Raw genomic sequence first — 18,405 nt, forward strand, 5'->3', positions numbered from 1 at the left:
TTAAAAATTTTCTTTTACTCTGGTTGTCACAGCATCTGCTGTCACCATCTACTGGACAGATGGCTGCTACGAGCTCGTGGGTTGTGTCACACCGTTGTGTATGTGGTTACATTTTCTGCTGTGTTTGTGACTGATTTATTAACAGTCAGGTGGTATTTACCCATTTTGCTGGACTGTTCTGAGTGGAGAGGTCCTAGCCGTCAGATGGTGCGCATATCCTGTGTGTGTGTGTGTGTGTGTGTGTGTGAGATGGGGTGTAGGTTTCCACACAGATGCACGCCTGCAGGGGTTAGAGCCTGGGGCAGGGGTGAGCAGCCATGCCAAATGCTGTCCCCTGGGCCGCAAAGAGGCAGTGAGGCTCGTGGAGCTGTGTAACGGATAATGGAGATTTATTTACATCACTACCAAATAATCCTTCATTCCCCAGACATCAGAGTACTTCAGAGTGTCTCATACGCCTTTACTTCTCTTACCGAGTTCTCACGATAACCTTGTAGAAAGGGGGTCTTGATCCCATTCTGTAGATGAGGGCGGTTTGGACGCTGAGAACATTCTGCATCTGTCCGTGTACCCCTCTCCTCCCTCCTCTGTTTTGGTTTGGGAAACGCAATGTGTCCATTTAGAGGAGCATCCACATTGAATCTGGAGCCTTCAGTGCTGCTCTCTGGCTGGCCTAAGTGGGAAATGTGATCAGAGTCCTGTTGATGAGTGGATGGGCAGACCGTTTTCCTGAGCAGGGCTTGGGGCTGCTCTAGGCTGATTTTCCTTTCAGATGAGTCCTATCCAAATAAGGTGATTTTGACTTCTTTAACTCAAAAAGAGACTTTTCTGAATCGTTTTCTGTTGCTTTGCTCTTTTCTTGCTGCTTCAGAGAAATGACCAAAAATTTCTTCAACACCCAGTTTGGAAGCTTGTTCCGCACAGACCAGAACCCGACCTACTTCCTGAGGCGCCTGTCGCGCTTTGCTGACATCTACATGGCGTCTCTGAGCTGCCTCTTGAACTACGATGTCAGCCACACGTTCTACCCGCGGAGGACTCCGCTGCAGCACGAACTTCCCGCCTGGTCGGACAGGGCCCCCACCTTCAGACTCCCCCTCCTGCAGGAGGCCCACGCCAAGTAACCAGGTGCCCACCTGCGGAAAAAGCCAGAAGCAGGGACAACCCTCAACTGGCTGGACGTGATGGGGTTGACTTGTGTGCAAATGAGTGTTGCTTTTGGAAAAGATACAAATACGCCTTTTGGTATTTATTACGGAGACTCCTTCCACGTTGTTGAGACAGAAGCAGGCAGCCCACCAGTTCCGCCTTTGCGTTTCTCGTTGGGCCGAGTGGCAAGCTTCCTATCGAAACCCTGCGATCAGCCTTTTTGTTTACCAGGGTACTGGAACGGGTGTCCGTGTTTCTGGGCTAGGTGAGCCTCCCTGATGCCATCTCTCAATTCCAGCCGCTGGAATGTCGCACGTGTTCTTGACTCTTCCGTGGACAGTGGGCTGACCGTTCACGGGCAGTGCTGTGGGGACCGCAGGGGCACAGTGCCGGGCGACAGTAAATGGCTCGCGGAAAGCTGACGGATGAGTCCGTGAGCTCCGTAAGAGCATCGTACGTAGCCTCCAGCGCCCACATCATGTGACACTAGGGCTGTGGCATCCCCGTGCGTCACTCGAAGGGAGACTCAGCGTCCCTGCAAAGTCTTCTGTGAAGGAACAGAGAAGTTGCAAGTCCCTGACCCGTGGTTGTCCTCAGCGGCCGCTTCCGGGGCCTGCCCCATGCTGGGAGCACCTGTGGGGTCGCGGGTGATGGGCGCGTCCACTCCTTCTGCGGGGAGGGAGGGTGAGGAGACCAGAGCTCTGCTTTACTGCAGAACCCAGCTGCGAGAAACAAGCAGGTCGGAGGAACCAGTGCATTTGTGGTGGCCCCTCGGGAGTTTATGCCCCCTGAAAACGCCACCCACATGTTGGTTTGATGTGCCCATTGGAGGACAGAAGATGAAGCAGGCACAAAAAATGCCCTTGTAATGATATGCCCCTCCCGGACCCCTGCGGGGTTGTGTTGGAATCTTGTTAAAACATCTGCATGACCAGCAGGGGAGGAGGGGATGGCCCCGTCACTCACTGCTTAGCTTCCCAGCCCTGTCCTCCCCGTAGATCTCCTCCCTGCCATGTTGGTGTGGCTATTTTGGGAGCCGGAGTGGTTTTCCTGAGGTGTGCGTTTAAGGTGGGAGAGGATAAAGGGCAATGGAAGCTAGGAGGAGACTTAGGAATGGCCTGGCTCATCAAGCGTCTCATTCCTTTCTAAGGACAACTCGAGTGGCACGCATGCTTGTCCCCAGCGGATGTGGGTGGCAGGCCCCTGAAAGGGCCCTGGTGGAGCGTGCTCCCTTATTTAGCACTTTATTGCGGTTAATGTATCGGAACCAGCTTCTGATGAAATTTTAGCGTGGCATTTCATAGAGTACAGTGCACGAATGACGTGAGTTACACGGCTTCTTCTGTGATGCCATTCGTAATGCCCTTTAGACCCAGGAGGCCCGATCGGCCCCCTTTTTTACTTCTAAATTTTGTTACAAACACTGTAGCCCATTCCTTTTTGGGAACAGGGTAGGCATTTTGTTTGCTGTGTTTTAGCTCCTATGTGGTTTAAGCATCAGAGGGTATTGCAGATGGGCATTTAATGGGTGCAGGTGGATGCCCAGGGCGCTTGGTGTTGGGGTCCTCGGCAGACAGGCCGTGCTCATGGCTTTAGAGTTTCTGCCTGGAAAAGCTGAGTGAGGAAGTAAAAAAGTTTGTTTTTTCTCTCAGTTTTAATCTAATCAGGTAGTCATTGATAGCTCCTCGGTGCCAGTTACAAGGGGTCTTGTTTACTCAAGAATAAAGTAGCGCTGTTTTTATACAACTGCTTTGATGGAGAGCTAGGTTAGGTGACCCGAGCCTTGGGGGAGAAATAGATTTTTCTTGGAATGAATAGGGAATTTTACAACATATTACCAATTAAGATTTCAGTCTCTGGGCCACTGAACATGGCAGTATTGAGACGTGCCACGTACCATCTGTCTGAGCCGGGCCCACGGAGCAGGCACCTGGCGGGCAGAACCCACACCAGGGCCAGCCACACGGGTCAGGGGCGACCGTGTCCACGTGCAGGACAGACAGAGGCATGCTTCCTGTGTGTGCTCAGTCAAGATAGATTGTAACTGTCGTGACTCAGTTGGGGTTTGGCACACGGCACCGGGCATTTTGTTCTTTCCAGTTCTTTGTGGTGCACACTGAGAGAAGCACAGTGGTACAAGGGAACGGAGTCTGTTTTCTACCATTTAGAAACTCGGTTTGGAAAGTGAACAGAAGAAGATGGATCTGCACGTTGCAAAATATCTCCTGTTTTTCGCATCGGTTAGGCTGGTGGTGCAGGGACGGTCCGGCCGGCCGCAGCGGCTCAGCGAGGCTCATGGTACCTGGAGCAGACTGCGCGGAAGGGCCCCGCACAACTGGTTTTGCAGTTGCTTTTATAGACGAAACTCGGCTTTTAAAGTATTTTAGGAGTTTGGCTGAGAGCTCCCTCTTTCCTCCTGACATAGCCTCTTTTTTTTTTTTTTGAAATTTTTAAAATTCTCTTCAGCTCCATTTTCTGCCATCACTAGTAATGCTATGTAACATACACCACCTGTTACTGATTTGGGCATATCTCAGACTAAATTACTAGTTGTTTTGAATGCACTGGCCCTCTTAATTATTGCAAAGGAGAAAGGAGAAGTAATCTTTCCTCCTCACTAATTTAGCTTTGGGGGAACTAAATGGCTTTTCCTCTCTCTTCCTCCCAAAGGCCCTTTAAGCCTTAGAATGTGCCAAATATTGGACTTGATTCCCTGTGCCGCAGGCTCATTTGCTGCCAAAGACCCACCCCGGGGGCCCTTGTCCAGAAGGCTTTGAGACTACATTTGGCCAGAGGCAGGGTTCCTTGATTGCTCTATTCAGCTACTAGGGAGCCTGTATTTTGCCCTCTTAAGACTAATTTCCTTTTATAGCAATTCTCTCTCTCTCTTTTTTTTTTTGCATTAGCATTTGGGAGCCTGGCCTCAAATTCAGCTAACCTTTAACACCCTCGTGGGTTAAGGCGAGGCAAGGGAGAGAAGTTTCTCTCTTGCAGGGCTCCGCCGGCGTTGCCTGTAAAAGGGCCAGCGAGGAAGCACTTGCAGCTTTGCAGGCCATTTTCTGTCGCCAGGGCTCTGGGAACGGGCACGCTGTGTTCCATCACAACCTGATTTCCAAAAGCAGCTGCAGGCTAGATTTGGCTCTCCGGCCGTAGTTTGCCCACCCCCGCGCTAGTGGCTTGTGTTGGGGGCTACGGCACCAGGACCTCGCTGAAAGCACGCAGATGACCACCTCAGAGCTGGGTGCGGCTGGGAGAGAGTTCTGTAGGCGAGCGCGCCACACTCCCCTGCTCTCCGGGCATCCGTGCGTCTGTGGCCGGTGTTTCTGGCACATGGCGTCACCGTCGTGTGTAATTGAACGGCCAGGCTCAGGCACCGGTTGGCCATCCCTCGCTGCACTGCCTGGTGATTGTGCTCGTAGAGGGGTATGGGCTTGGCTGCCCAGAACACCCTTCCGAACCGAAGGCCTTTTCCCCCCAGCTGCTGGGCCAGCTGCTGGCTCCCCATCCTCAGCTGGTGGCCCTGTTCCAGAGCTTCCCCCACCGAAAGCCCTGCCTCAGACGAGGTCATGCCCCCCTCCTTGGAACCTCCAACTCCAGCCCTGCTTCCTGCCCTTCTCGTTCCTTCTCCGTTCGCAGGTGTTGTTCCCAAGAACTCGTCCCGCATGGACACCTCACTCGGTGTCTGCTTCCCGGGGCAGCCAACCCGCTACAGCGCTTCTGTACTTTTTTTAGCGCCACAGGCTTGAACCCTGAGGAAACCGTGTTCCAAGTATTTAATAGAATGACAGAGTGTGCCTGTAGAGGGGTCTCAGGTGCCATACGTGCGAACTAAGTAGACTTGCTATTTATTCTGGATGTGAATTTGCTATTTATTCTACATGTTGATTTTATGTGATAGGTTGAACTTCTTGCCAAATAAAAGTTTGAATTGTGTCGTCTAGGTCATTGTAAGTCGTCTGTTTTTGTGTGTCTTAGCGGCAAAACCATATCAAATTATCAAATTCTACTGTACCCAGAAAAGAACACCCCGGTGAGACGGGGAGGAAGATGTGTGGTTCATTTCTCACCCCTTTTGTCCCAGCACCCCAGTGAGCAAGGCACACTGGCTCGTTTGCAGAGCCGGAAGACTGTGTAGTGAAGGCACAGACGGAAAATGGGCACGAGCTCAGACCAGGTAGGCAGCAGGTGCCCCCCTGGAACTGCTGTGCCCCCACGGGTGTTCCTTCTTTGGCAGCCAGGAGAGGATGTGGTCATCCACATGTTTGCAATCAAATTGCCAGGAAAGCTAAAAATTGGAAGCTGCGTTTTACGGGAAGAAACTCCTGAATAATACTAAATTAAGAGAAAACGCAGTGAAGTCAAATCACTACTGGGTTTTGGATAAATGTATAAATATTTTGAAAAGCTTATTTTTTAAAAACCGTGTATGTGTGTGCATGCGCATGCACATGTATTTAGCCTCCTTAATGTTCTTGACGTCTCGATGTGCCAGGACCTTTGTCTCATTCACTTCTTCCATGGATGGCCTGCTGGTCTTCCTTTCAATCGCTTGCCTTTTTGTCCCTGTGATGGTGGTACTGGAGGACTCACTGGGGAATTTGTCTCTCATTCTTTTTGGGGAGCGATCTCCCAGAAACATGGCCTTGCTTTCATCATGGCATGTTGTCCCAGAGGAGACGGTAAGCTGTTCCTGTGCCCAAACCTGGGACTTCTTTCCTTTCCTGGAGTTGGGAAAAAACTTACAAGACACTGGAGCCTCCAGAATGTCTCACCTGACTCAGCAAAAACCCTGAGGACGTGGAACAGTTATTGGGCCAAAAGGAGAGTCAGAGGTCTGCTCAACCCAACCTTTTACTTCTCTGTCCCAGCAGTGATTCCCAAAGCTGGCCAGTCCTGCCCCCTAGGGACCATTTGGAAGTGTGTGGCGGGTGGGTTGGAGGGTGTCAGGGTGTCGGTTATCATGGTGATGGAAGGGCACTTCTGGCCTTTTGAGGGCAGGGGTCTGGTCGGGTAGACATCCTGCACTGCTTGGGCGAGTCGTGCACAGTAAAAAACTGTCCTGAGTCCATGCATCACCACTGGAAAATTCTAGAACATTTTCCTCACTCCCTGTCCCTGGCAATCACTAATCTATTTTCTATGGATTTGCCTCTTCTGGAAATTTCATACAGGTGGAGTCATACAGTATGTGGCCTTTTGCGTTCTGCCTTCTTAGCACATGGCATTTTCAGGTTCTCTCTGTGTTGTTGGCATGCATCATCAGTACTTCGTTCCCTTGTAGGGCAGAATGTGATTTCACTGGAGGGATATACCACCATTTGGCTATCCATTCAGAAGATGACGGACATTTGGGTTGTTTCTACTTTCTGGTTATTATGAATAATGTTGCCATGAGAACACATATGGAAGTTATCACATGATGTTTTCCATTTCTCCTGGGTATATACCCAGGAGAGGGATTTCTGGATCACATGGTAACACTGTGTTTAAGTTTTTGAGGAACTGTCAAACCTTTTCCATGTGGCTGCACCATTTTACTTTCCCCCCAGCAATGTGTGAGGAGTCTGATTTCTCCACATCCTTGCCAACACTTGTTATTATCTGTCATTGTGATTCTAGCCGCCCCAGTGAGCATGAAGTGGGATCTTACTGTGGTTATCATGTCTTCTTAAACGCAAACAAGCAAACGAAACAGAATTGAGAAGACTTTATAAGGCAGGTGTTGGCTAAATGAAAAGGCCCTAATTAGCCCCAGTAAGTGGATTTTACCTTCAAACTTTGACCCTTCCTGTGGCAAACAGTATTTTTGTTTCCCCAAACACCAGATTTGTTCCGTTGACTTTAATTCTCTTCCATAAACATTTATTGAGCACATTGCATGTACCAGACCCCGAGATACAAAGATGAATGAGGCAGGTCCCTGCCTTTGGATGCTTACAATCTAACAGGGAAAGGAGATAAGGTCATAGTGTTGGGGAGAACGTACTTAAGTGCCGTCTAAAGGTACAAAGGAAGGACGGTGGAGGGATAGTCCCCCGGGGTTGGTGGGTAGGTTTAACATGGCCCCTCACCCACAGAAACAAAGTAATCCCCCAGATTAACCAAAGAGATGAGGTATGGCTTGAGTGCTTCATACTTTAAAGTGTGAAAGGACCTTACTTTCCAAAAGGCAACTGGTGCTGAGGATTCACAGTTGACAGCCTTTTTGAGGAGGCTCGGGTGGGTGGGCAGATGGCCGAGGGGGGTGGCTGCCGCAGCAGGTCTGGGCCCTCACAGCGCCCCCAGGGGGTCACTGTTGTCCAGCTGCTGGTCTTCGGCGTCCTGGAAAAGAGAGGTCTCTGAAACACTGGGCGCAGGCCCTTCTGCTTGTCGGATCTTTCTAGGCTGAGCATTCTTTCTGGCCCCTGGTCTGAGGCCTTGAAGGGGTTCAGAACACGCTATCCCCAAATATGGTACCTTGGCAGTTTAAATATCTTAAACTGAAGGAATTTTTGAAAAAACAGCAGAAGTAGGATGGTTACTCTGACCTTCCCCACCTCCCTCGCCCCTTTTCCTCTGAACAGGTCATAAAACCCTCCCTGCACCAGGAGGAAAGAAGACGCTGATCACCTAGAGACAGGAATTTGGGGCCAGGAAATCCATACAAACAACCTGGTTAAACTCTTTAGCTTCCTACTCCCCCAAGCCCAAGCCTTTGTCTTGTAGTTCTTCACAAATGTGTCATTTCTTTGTATAAAAGATAGAAAAGGTTCCTGCTCTGCTTACTTCAGGTCTTCATTCTCTCATGAAGGCTCCCAGGTACATGTAGACTGTCCATAAAGCTTATATGCTTTTTCCCTGTATCTGTTAGATTACTTTTCAGATCCAGCCAGGGACCCTAAGAGGGTGGAGGAAAACTTCTTCCTTCCCCATAGCCTAAAACAATTCTTCTTCAAGTGCCCTGTGAACACGTGTGTGTGGTAGGAGGGCAGGACGATATGATGGTTCTGGGGTGGTCACTGCTGCTTGAAGCTTATGGGCTCCGAACAGATCATTTCCATTCTTGCTGTTTTTCCTCATCAGTAAAGGGCCATAATAATATTTTCCTCACAGGGAGGTATGAGGATTAAAATAATACTGCATTAAGGAAGGTACACACACCCTACAAAAGGTGGCTATTAATATGATTACCAAAAACTGCTTTCAGATTAAACATTCTTTGTCAACCCAGGTCGGCTCTTGAGCATTTGAGGGAGTCCAATCGGAAACCATACTCTGGAGGCAGCGCCCATGCCCTGTGCTGTCTGCAGCTCTGATTGGCACCGAAGTGTAGTTAATTTGCATAAGGGATGTGTTCCGGATGTCTGGATTGGCCACAAATATTGTATGGGCACCCCACCTTCAACATAAAAGGAGAATGGAGGACGTCCCTTCTGGGGATGGCACCCTCGGCTTAGGACTTCTGTTCCTGGAACATTTTTGCCACCTGGTCTGATTAGAAAGGTTCATTGGACTCCTGCATTTGGGACACACTCTCTCCTGCCTCCAGAGAATCTTTACTGCGTGGTGCGGACGGAGCCCCCAGAAGAGGACAGGCAGCTGAGAAGGCGTGAAGAGCACAGAATGAGATGGATCCCCCCGCCCCACCAGCTTTTTAAATGAGGTTGATTTCAACATAACAGTGCTTGCAGAAATAAACTACTAGTTAATAAGCGCACGGCTGAACTTACCCTTTCAATTTGGATGGGGAAACTTTTACATGGGTTTGATTAGAAAAACAAAATAGGATATGATCTGGTTATTTTTAAATCTATTGCAAAGATATTAGTTCTGCTACCACGGGCACTGAGAACACAAGACATTTATGTCTGGTTCACTGCAGAAGAACAAAAACGTCTGTTGCACTGTATGAGCTGAAAAATGGTGCAATAAAATATTTCGGTAATGTTTCAGTGCCAACTTGCAAGGATGCGACAGCCATAATAAAGTCTTGAGGGGAGGACAGCATATGTACATGCATAAAACAATCACAGTGGCTCTCTGGCTTTGGTTACTTTTTTTTTTTTTTTTTAAGATTTTCATTTAAGAGAGAAAAGTGTGTGAGAGGGAGAGAAAGAGCGGGGTGTGGGGCAGAGGGAGAAGCGAAGTGGGGCTCGATCCCAGGACTCCAGGATCATGACCCAAGCCGAAGGCAGATGACGCTTAACCGACTGAGCCACCCCATTACTTCTTTGCGAGGGTTCTAGACCAACAGCCCAGATTCAGGTGATTTCCTTGAATCTGAGTAATGCTATCAGCTCAGTCTGCTGAGGTACATACTAGCTGTCAATTTTTCTTATCTTCATATAAAAGGAAGAATTAAATTTTATTCTTAGCTTCTCAGTCCAGACCTGGTAATAGGCTACGGGCAGGGTGTACCTTCCACCTTCGGTGTGAAGGGGGTACCCTGCTGTGGGCTTCCCCTGGGTTGAAGTCAGTGGAGCTCCATCCAAGCTCAGGGATCACTAACTAGAAACAAATGGTTATTTCCTGGAATACCAGAGCAGAACATGTCCCTCTAGATATAAAAGACCTGATCAGAGTGAGACAGGGAAACCAAAGGACTCCGTAAAAATTTCCTTTTGCTCCTTTTCCTGCTTCTACTCTCGCTAGGACCTGCATCCCCACCACACCTTACACATGCCTCGTAATGCAAATAGTGTATGTCTTCCTTGGAAGGGACAAGGAGTTCATGATTTCTCTAGAACAGATAACATCTAAGGAAGGACCAGGTGAGAATGACTGGACTAAGTTATCATATGTGCTCTCCAGGCCACCAGCAGCTGGACATCTCCAGGCCAAGGCCCCCTGGCTCTAAGGACTAACACCTGGGCCCTGGTCTTTATTCTGACCAGTTCTGGGATGCCTGAGGGGACATACACACCAGACCACTGTCCTCAATAAAAGCTCCAGACCCAGAACAAAGACAAGACTCCTGTTCCTTTCTTCTTTCTGAGTGTCCCAGGCGCTCCATGTGTATCTGCCCTCTCTGTATCTTCAATAAACCCTGCTCTCACTTCCTGCTGGCTTGTGTTGGATTTCCATCTTGCCTGAAGCCATCGACCCTCTTGGCTGGTCCTTTGGGACCCCCTCTGGGTCCTTGGACCCGGCCTGCTGCCATCAAAAGGAACATAGTTCCAAAGGCAAGAAGCAGCTCTGACAATGGGCAGAAAAATTTTGGCAACCATGTAAGGAAAAGTTTATTAAAAAAATTTTTTTTTAAGTAGGCTCCATGCTCAACGTGGGCCTTGAACTCACGGCCCTGGGATCAAGAATTGCACGCTCTACCAACTGAGCCAGCCAGGGACCCCAACAATGTAAATATAAGTTTAAAGCATAACATAAGGAAAAAAAACACTTTTTAAGGTCTGAGTCTTACTTTGCACTGGCTACCTCATAATGTTTGCAGCAGACTGCAGCCCAAGATTTCTTTGTGTGACAAACCACTTCTCACCTGGTCACGAGGTGGGGGGTGAGCAGTCTCTGCTCCCCTATTACCTCTGATTGTTGGAGACGTCACCCCGAAGAACCCAGGGACACTGAACAGCCACATGGCTTCAGTCAGCTTTCGATGCTGGCTTTTAGGCTTGTTGCCCCGAGACACATTCTGGAAATATGCTTTCCTTGGTGCAAAGCTTTCCAATTGGATTTGCCGGAAACCTCATTCTCCCTCACCCCACCTGCATCCGTGCCCAGGTAAAGAGGCAGACTCACCACGAAGCGGTCGCAGCAAGGCTCTGGGGCAGCGGACGGGGTGCTCTCATACAAGGGGTTTGGTATATTCTCAGGCTGCTGCTTGCCAAGAGCCGCGACGTTGATATCCTCCTCCGACTGCTCGGGAAGACACGCACAGGCTGACGGTGTCCCCAGGGCCCGAGAGGCTCATCCCAGCTGGCGGGTAAAGCAAGCCCCGCCCCCCTCCTCCTCTGGGGGCCTTTTCTTCTGATTTACATTAACCACGTGCACCCCTCTTAAGTGCTGGGCTCAGTGACTTCCTATGTCCGTCCAAGTGTGACGGCCACCCAAACCCGCACACAGGGTGTTTCCGTCCCCTCCCCCTTCCCCAGGAAGCATCCTCACGCCCATGCCCGCAGGACCCCATCCCACCCAGGGTAACTGCCCTTCTGACTCCTATCACCCTGGAGTGGCTTTGCCTGTCCTTGAACTTAGTAAGAAAGGACTCCCACAGCACGCACACTGTGGTAGAGATGCTGGAGCTTATGAATATGCATCTGCTCTGCGAGGAGGGAATGGTCTGGGGGAGGCAGCTGAAAAAGAGGCTGGGCTGTGCAGGGGCGGACAGCACAGAGGGGAGGGTGCTCAGCTGCTGTGCTGTGGCCACACCGGGCCCCCAGGGGGCCCCCCTGCTCAGCCGAGACCCGCTGACCTCCACGCGGCCACACCCGGCCCCCGGGGGTCCCCCTGCTCAGCCGAGACCCGCTGACCTCCCTGCGGGCTCACCAGTTTGAGGCTGGCTGCAGAGGGAGGCCTGACCGTGCGGGGCCCCGACCCTGTCCTCCACCCCCGCCAATCCGAGTGGGTCCCCGTCTCGGAATCCTCCAAGGTGAGGGGGCTTCTGGGCCCCTGGTGAACATGCCTCCCAGCCAAGCCCCCAGCTCCCCGGGGGTGAGCTCCGTGAAGCGGCCAGTCGGGCTGGGCTCCAGTCTCCCCTGTCACCGTGTTCCCGTGTCTCTCTTACCTCAAAACGCTGGAAGCCAACTGTTCTTCGGTTTAGCCGAAAGTAAGAATATGCAGCCAAAGCAGCGGCTCCAGAGACCAGGACGGTGGCAAAGAATATCCCTGTTCCCATGCCGGTGTGCACTGAAGCCTGCCCGCAGAAAGGGGAGGGGTGACACTTAACCCTGGCGCCTTGCCCAGGGAGGAGAGCTTTCTGGAGCCCCCTGCACTCTTGCTGGCCCGAGGCATCTGGGGCCGGTTGGGATAAAAATAAGGATGAGACAGCTAACATGTATTTAGCCCTTTCTACTGCCAGGGTCTGCCTAAGCCCCTTCCATGACATAATCCAGTTAAACCTCTAAGAGCCCCAAGAGATAGGGACAAGTATTACTGTTGCCATTTTTATATGGGGCGACCGAGGCCCAGAGAGGGTAAGTGCTTTGCCCAGTATCACACAGCCAGTGAGGAGTAGAGGTAGGTGGGCTTGGAAGCCAGCCTGGCTACGGAGCTGGTGCGCTTAACCACTACGCTATGGAGCTTCCCAGAAAACAGCTGGGCTCACCGCCCCCCGCCCCGCCTTTTAGAAAGCAGGATACTAACACCACCAACCCACCCACCCTCATATAGCCCATACTGTGTGCCAAGGACCGTCCTAATTATTTTATATTTATCGACTCATAATCTTCCCAAGAACCCAGGGGGGTCAGCATTACGACCCCCCCCCATTTTGCAGATGAGAAAAATGGGGTCAGAGACTTGTCCAAGGTTGCACAGCTAATAAAGTGGAGTGGACACACCAGAGCTCAGGATTTCCTACTCCCCTTCCAGTGGCTTCTCTAATGGCCCATTCACTCAACAAATATCAACAGTGACAGGTGTTGTGTTGCTAATGCACCAGAGCAGGGGTGGGATGAACCAGGGCCTCAATCTCTGAGGCCGCCTGTGGGAGGCTCCTCCCATCTCCAGAGGAGAGGAGACAGAGCTTCTAGCTACAGTTTGCCTCTTGGGGAGTGGACACTGGACTCCCCCCCCAGGAGCCCTGGATACTCACCAGTGGGACAGGGGGTGCTTTTAAAGGCCTGGAAATAACATGAATGATCCCATTGGAGGCAAAGATGTCCCACTGCAGAATGGCTCTTCCATCAACAAACCTGGTCTCCTGGGGAAATGAGAGGGGGGCTGGTGGAGATCTGTGGCCATCTGCCTCTTTGCCCCATGTGGGCAACCCCTCTGTGAAAGGAAGTTGCTCAGTTTCTCCCAGGTCCTGCAGCCCGGGTGTCAGGCCTATTGTTACCGATGGGCAGCACAAGACACATTAGTTGCCCTTGGGCTACAAGGCAGGTTGAAGAACTGCAGGGAAACAAGGGGCCCTTCTGTCCCACCAACTTGTCTACCAGATGAGAGTTCAGAGAGAAAATGATTTGTCCAAGATCACGTAGGTAGCAGATGGCCAACCCTAAGCCTCTGGACTTCGGGTCCGCTGCTCTGAACATCACACTGAGCTGTTAGAAAATGGATTTTTAAGTGATCTTATCCCCTGCTAATCAAAGCATGATCTACTGTCTTGTGGTTGGGCATCACCTGAGAGTTCATTAGAAATGCGGAACCTGAGGTCCCCATACTCCACCTGCCGAATTATTTATGATCTGCATTTCAGCAAATCTCTAGCTGATTCAAATGCATGTTAAAATTTGAGAAACATTGGTCTAAACCACTAATTTTCAGTAAAAGAAATCATTGATCAGGTAAATATTAAAAAATAATACTCACTTGGCACTTGCTACCGAGCACGCACTGTTCTCACATGCCACCAGCATGGAGTCACTGAACCCTCACAAGTGCCTATGATTCTGAAACCGTGGCTGTCATGATCATCACTGCCACCACCACCATCACCGTCATCACCATCACTAACATGACTCTCACGATCGTGTCACCATGCCTGTCCTCACCAACAGCATCACCACCACCACCACCGTGAAACAGAGACGGAGAGTCAGAAAGCTTTAAAAATGGTTTCATGCAGGGGCGCCTGGGTGGCTCAGTCGTTAAGCGTCTGCCTTAGGCTCAGGTCATGATCCCAGGGTCCTGGGATCGAGCCCCGCATCGGGCTCCCTGCTCCGCGGGAAGCCTGCTTCTCCCTCTCCCACTCCCCCTGCTTGTGTTCCCTCTCTCGCTGTGTCTCTCTCTGTCAAATAAATAAAATCTTTAAAAATAAAAATAAAAATGGTTTCATGTAAAGTTCCTCAGTCATCATTACCAGTTTCCAGGGCTGGTGGTCACCAGTGGTTTCCTCCCCAAGGGGTAGGGGCTGCCTAATGGCATGGTGTCCTACCGTGCGCAGCTAACACCGTCCCCGGACTGCAGGTTTAGTGTTTACTTTCACATTATAGAAGTTGCCATCTATTAAGCCCCTACTGCACGCTGCGAGCTTTGCATGTATTCTCTCCAGTTCTGCCAGTGAATCCAGAAGATTTTTCATACCGGTTGTTGCTGGTTCTGGCTGGAGGTGATGAGGAGCTGACTTCCCAGCTTAGTCTGCAGGACGGTACCGTTGACAAGGTCATTGTAAAAAAAGATGCTGACATTGGCGAGGTGGTGCTCAATGTCCCGCCCAGACAGCGTCTGAGAGGAAAGGAGAAACATAAGAATGGTCTGTAGAAGCCAGGCAATTTTACTTTTAATAATAAGGATGACAAAGAAAAAAAAATCACTTCTCATGGCCTTGGTTTTCTGCCTCCACGTGGAGAGGAGGAATGTCAAGCTTCCCTCAGGCTTTTGCTTGTCTGGGCTCTGCCAGAGGTGCACCTTAGCTAGCCTGTGGCACTGAGATCGTCCTCAGGAAGGCTGGGTCTCGAGTGGGGAGCCGTGGGCAGAGGTCCCGCTCCTCTCAGCCCTCGGGTGGGACAGGGCTGGGGGCTGCCAGAGCCTGCGGTCAGTCAGCCACCTGTGTGGAACTGCCATCCCCTCCGCGTGCCCGGATGTGAAGAAGGCTCGTGTGGTGGACTGCCTGCATCCGGGGCTCTGCTTCTGCACCCCTCCTGCATTCATGCCCTTTGCCACGTAACTCTGAGTGCTTCCCACTCTGGCTTTGGGCTCAGCCGCATGCCCTGTTGGACCAGTGGCCTCTTAGCCAATGTGACCAAATGGGGGCTTGTTCCTAATTACCACTTGCCGCCAGCACCGGAAGAACACGCCTGGGCTGGTCCTCTGGAGGGCGGGAGGCCCCCGTCGGCGGTCGGCCAGGCCATCACAGACCCGTGAGCAGGCCTGGCCAGGACCACCGCGGTGTGAGCTGAGCACCTGTGTAGCCACTGAGTTTTGGGGTGACTTGTGGTGACAGACAACAGATCCTGGCGAAGCACTAGTCTGAAGCACAGACGGCAGGCCCCCGCCTCACCTCGTTCTCCCCCAGCCCGCTGTTGTGTGGCACAAAGAGGGTGCTGTGGATCGACAGGTCCGTCAGGTGGGTCAGAAACGCCCGGCCTCTGGCTGAGCTGTTGGAATAGGCCAACACTTCCTGGGGAGAGGAAAGAGTGATCAGCTCTGGTGTGCCACGGTGGGGGTGGCGGTGGGGCGGGGGGAACGAGAGGGGATGGTCAGGGAGGGCGGTCGCGGGGCACCACCCATCCGGTTGGCCCCACCTCCGGCTGCTGTTTCTTCTGGCCGCCTCTTGGCAGAATTTTAGGAGCACGTTTTCTTTCCTCTACGAACCCGACCACATCACAGCCACATCACAGAATCAAGACCATTCTTAACATGGCCACCCGGGCAGTCCTTTGAAATCTAAGTCAAATTTTGAGTCTCCTCTTGTTGAAACCTCGCAGTGGCCTGCACTTCACTCACAGGAAAACCACAGGCCTTATGAGGAATGGCCCATGAGGCCCAAACCACCTGGACCCTGTTGCCCCACTGCCCCTGGGCGCAGCTGGCCCCTCCGTCCCTCACTCGGCTCCAGCCACACTGGCTTCTTTGCCATTCTTCAAACTTGTGTGGCCACTCTTGCCTTTCATCCTTCTGCTGTGCCCCTCAGCAGATTAAACTGTTTCAGAAAGTATTTATTGAGCACCTACTACGTGCTTGAGATATATCAGTGAGCAAATTAGACATACAAACTAATAAACAGAATAAATAAGTACATAGTAGTGAATGCTAGGAGGTGATTATATATACTGTGGGGGGAAAGGAGGGGAAGGGTGGATATTCTTGCCCCACATCTGCATGGCTAACTCCCTCGCCTCAGGTGTCCTCTTCTTACCAAGGCCGTCCCTTATCACCCTGCAGTGGGAACCCTGTGGTGGTACCCTTCCCCCACTCTACTCCACCCTTCCCCTCCTTTCCCCCCACAGTATATATAATCACCTCCTAGCATTCACTACTATGTACTTATTTATTCTGTTTATTAGTTTGTATGTCTATTTTGCTCACTGATATATCTCAAGCATGTAGTAGGTGCTCAATAAATACTTGCTGAAACAGTTTAAGAAACGTCACTACCCAGTTCGACTTTGTCGCTGTGTCGACAGGTCCACTGAAGCCCAGAGAAGTTAACTAATCTGCTGAGGGGCACACAGCCAGTGGGTCTTGTTCCGACAGTTTTTTTCTGAATGCTGTCACAAGCCAAGCTCCCGCGCAGCAGAAACACCGGTTTGAGTGATTGTCTTTAGTGTGTTTATGGTAACCCTGAATTTTAGAACAGTTAGAGGGATGCTTCGGTCTGTGGATAAAGTCTCACCATATTGGAGCCCTTGGTTTAACTTCTGCCCTGATCCTGTAAGCCCTAAACTTATGCCTAGTTCCCTCTCCGTGGCTGTGCCCTTGACCTTGGTAAGCCTCAGTTTATCTACAAAGTGGGGATAATAGCAGAAGTGACCTCATAAGTTTGCATGAGAATTTACTCCTAGTAACGAGTGTTTATTGAGTGCCTACTATATGCCAGCCACAAGGCAGAGAAAATCCTCTCTCTTAGGGAGCTTACATTCTGTGGGCTGAGTTATAAGTGCTCTGAAGGGGTTCATGCACGCACAGTGCAAAGTAAATGCTCAAGAAGTGTTATTCTTGATCTAGTTGTTATTATTAGCTCAGTTCTTTGATCTGTCAGCACCAGATCCTTCTCCAACTGGAGCTTTCTCTTCATGAGGCATAACTTGTAGAGTATTGAATTGACTGTTAAGGGTGGTGCTAAGTGCAGGTTGACTCCACGTTGATAACTGTCCGGTCACCAGGCCGGCCCAGCTAACTGTGCCCCGCCTGGTCTGCGAAGACCGAAGAGCGTCTCGTTCCTGCAGATCAGACCCTCGAGCTGCTCTAGATGCAAAAAGAGAGGCTCCTACTAGCTAGCCCCAGTGTGGCCATTTCCGCGTGTGGCCACAGGCCTAAGTGCTTTCGTTATCACAATCATGCTAGGAGGCTGGGGCTGTCATCCTCTCCATTTTACTGGGGAAACTGAGGCCCAGAGAGGGAAGTAACTTGTCGAAGGTGGTTCCACAAGTGGCAAACCCAAGCTTCAAATTCAGGCAGTGTGGTCCCCTGCCCATGCCCTTAACCGTGACTGTGCGCAGGGGGCTTCTTTCAAGGACCCGCCTCTGGAATCACAGCCTTGAGGCAAGCGCTCCTTCCTTGAGGCAGAACCAAGCAGACAGGGTACAGGGTACGTACCATGAGGAAGTTCGTCAGCGAGGGGAAGGACGTCAGGACCTGCAACAGATTCCCGCTGCACGAGAAGCCGTCTCCCACATAGCCCACCTTGCAGGTGCAGTTCACATCTGGAAGGCAGGGGCACACAGGGTCCCACTCTGGTGAGGGAGGGGCCCGGGCTGCTCCAGCTCTCCCTTGGAGGTTGGCTGGCCAGGCTGAGGATGCTCAGCAGCTGCGTGGCCTGGAATCTGAAGCGTAGCTGGGGTAGTTACCTTTCATCCGATAGCAGAAGACATCCCACATTTCACTCCTGTTGTTTCTTTGTCCATAGTCAATTATTCCAACAACGCCGGAGCCACAGTTCTGGGAGGCATAGGCTGTGGGGTAGGCTACCCGCCCACTCTCCAGCCAGCCTGCTGAACAGAGGTGGTACTTGGCCTGTAGGGACACAGACAGGGCCGTGGATCGACTCCAATTTCATATTTGGTGTGGGCTCCTTTAGTTCATGTCTGATTCTCCCATCAGACTGTAAACTCCATGGAGTCAGGGTTATGGCTCATTTTGCCAACTGTACCCCTGTGCCTGGAACATAGTAGCTGTTCATTAAATTTTTCTGGATTGATTCATTGAACAGATGAAAGTGGTACCCTTTTTATCTTTTGGTGCCCAAGTCCTTCACACTCATTTCTGTGTGTTCTTGAATTAAATTTACTCTTAGCCATTTACTCCTGGGTGCAAATTCTTCTGCCTATGCATTGATAGAACTCGAATTGATCTTCACCATGATCATCACCATCATCACCATCATTATCACCATGATCATCACTGTCATCACCATCACCATCATCATCACTATCACCATCACCATGATCATCAGCATGATCATCACCATGATCATCCTCATCACCATCATCACCATCACCA

At 51.0% G+C, this 18,405-nt stretch overlaps 2 protein-coding genes across 2 annotated transcripts in view; one reads left to right on the forward strand and one right to left on the reverse strand.

Annotated features, from left to right (window-relative positions):
• The window catches only part of NT5DC3 (5'-nucleotidase domain containing 3), a 57,221-nt gene extending 52,132 nt beyond the window's left edge, over positions 1 to 5,089 (forward strand). Inside the window, exon 14 of the mRNA XM_034987712.1 lies at positions 872 to 5,089. Coding sequence (XP_034843603.1) covers positions 872 to 1,124 — 253 coding nt within the window. The 3' untranslated portion in view covers positions 1,125 to 5,089. The remainder of the gene's footprint in view (positions 1 to 871) is intronic.
• A 1,646-nt stretch (positions 5,090 to 6,735) lies between these two features.
• Positions 6,736 to 18,405, reverse strand: part of STAB2 (stabilin 2) — a 144,726-nt gene continuing 133,056 nt past the window's right edge. The window contains exons 62-69 of the mRNA XM_034987711.1: positions 17,754 to 17,919; positions 17,503 to 17,609; positions 15,245 to 15,364; positions 14,329 to 14,469; positions 12,896 to 13,003; positions 11,867 to 11,995; positions 10,882 to 10,998; positions 6,736 to 7,470 (exon numbers count right to left, since the gene is read on the reverse strand). Coding sequence (XP_034843602.1) covers positions 7,420 to 7,470; positions 10,882 to 10,998; positions 11,867 to 11,995; positions 12,896 to 13,003; positions 14,329 to 14,469; positions 15,245 to 15,364; positions 17,503 to 17,609; positions 17,754 to 17,919 — 939 coding nt within the window. The 3' untranslated portion in view covers positions 6,736 to 7,419. The remainder of the gene's footprint in view (positions 7,471 to 10,881; positions 10,999 to 11,866; positions 11,996 to 12,895; positions 13,004 to 14,328; positions 14,470 to 15,244; positions 15,365 to 17,502; positions 17,610 to 17,753; positions 17,920 to 18,405) is intronic.

Source organism: Mirounga leonina, unplaced genomic scaffold, assembly GCF_011800145.1.
Source record: "Mirounga leonina isolate KUSES-001 unplaced genomic scaffold, KU_Mleo_1.0 Mir_418, whole genome shotgun sequence".
Taxonomy (NCBI): Eukaryota; Metazoa; Chordata; class Mammalia; order Carnivora; family Phocidae; genus Mirounga; species Mirounga leonina.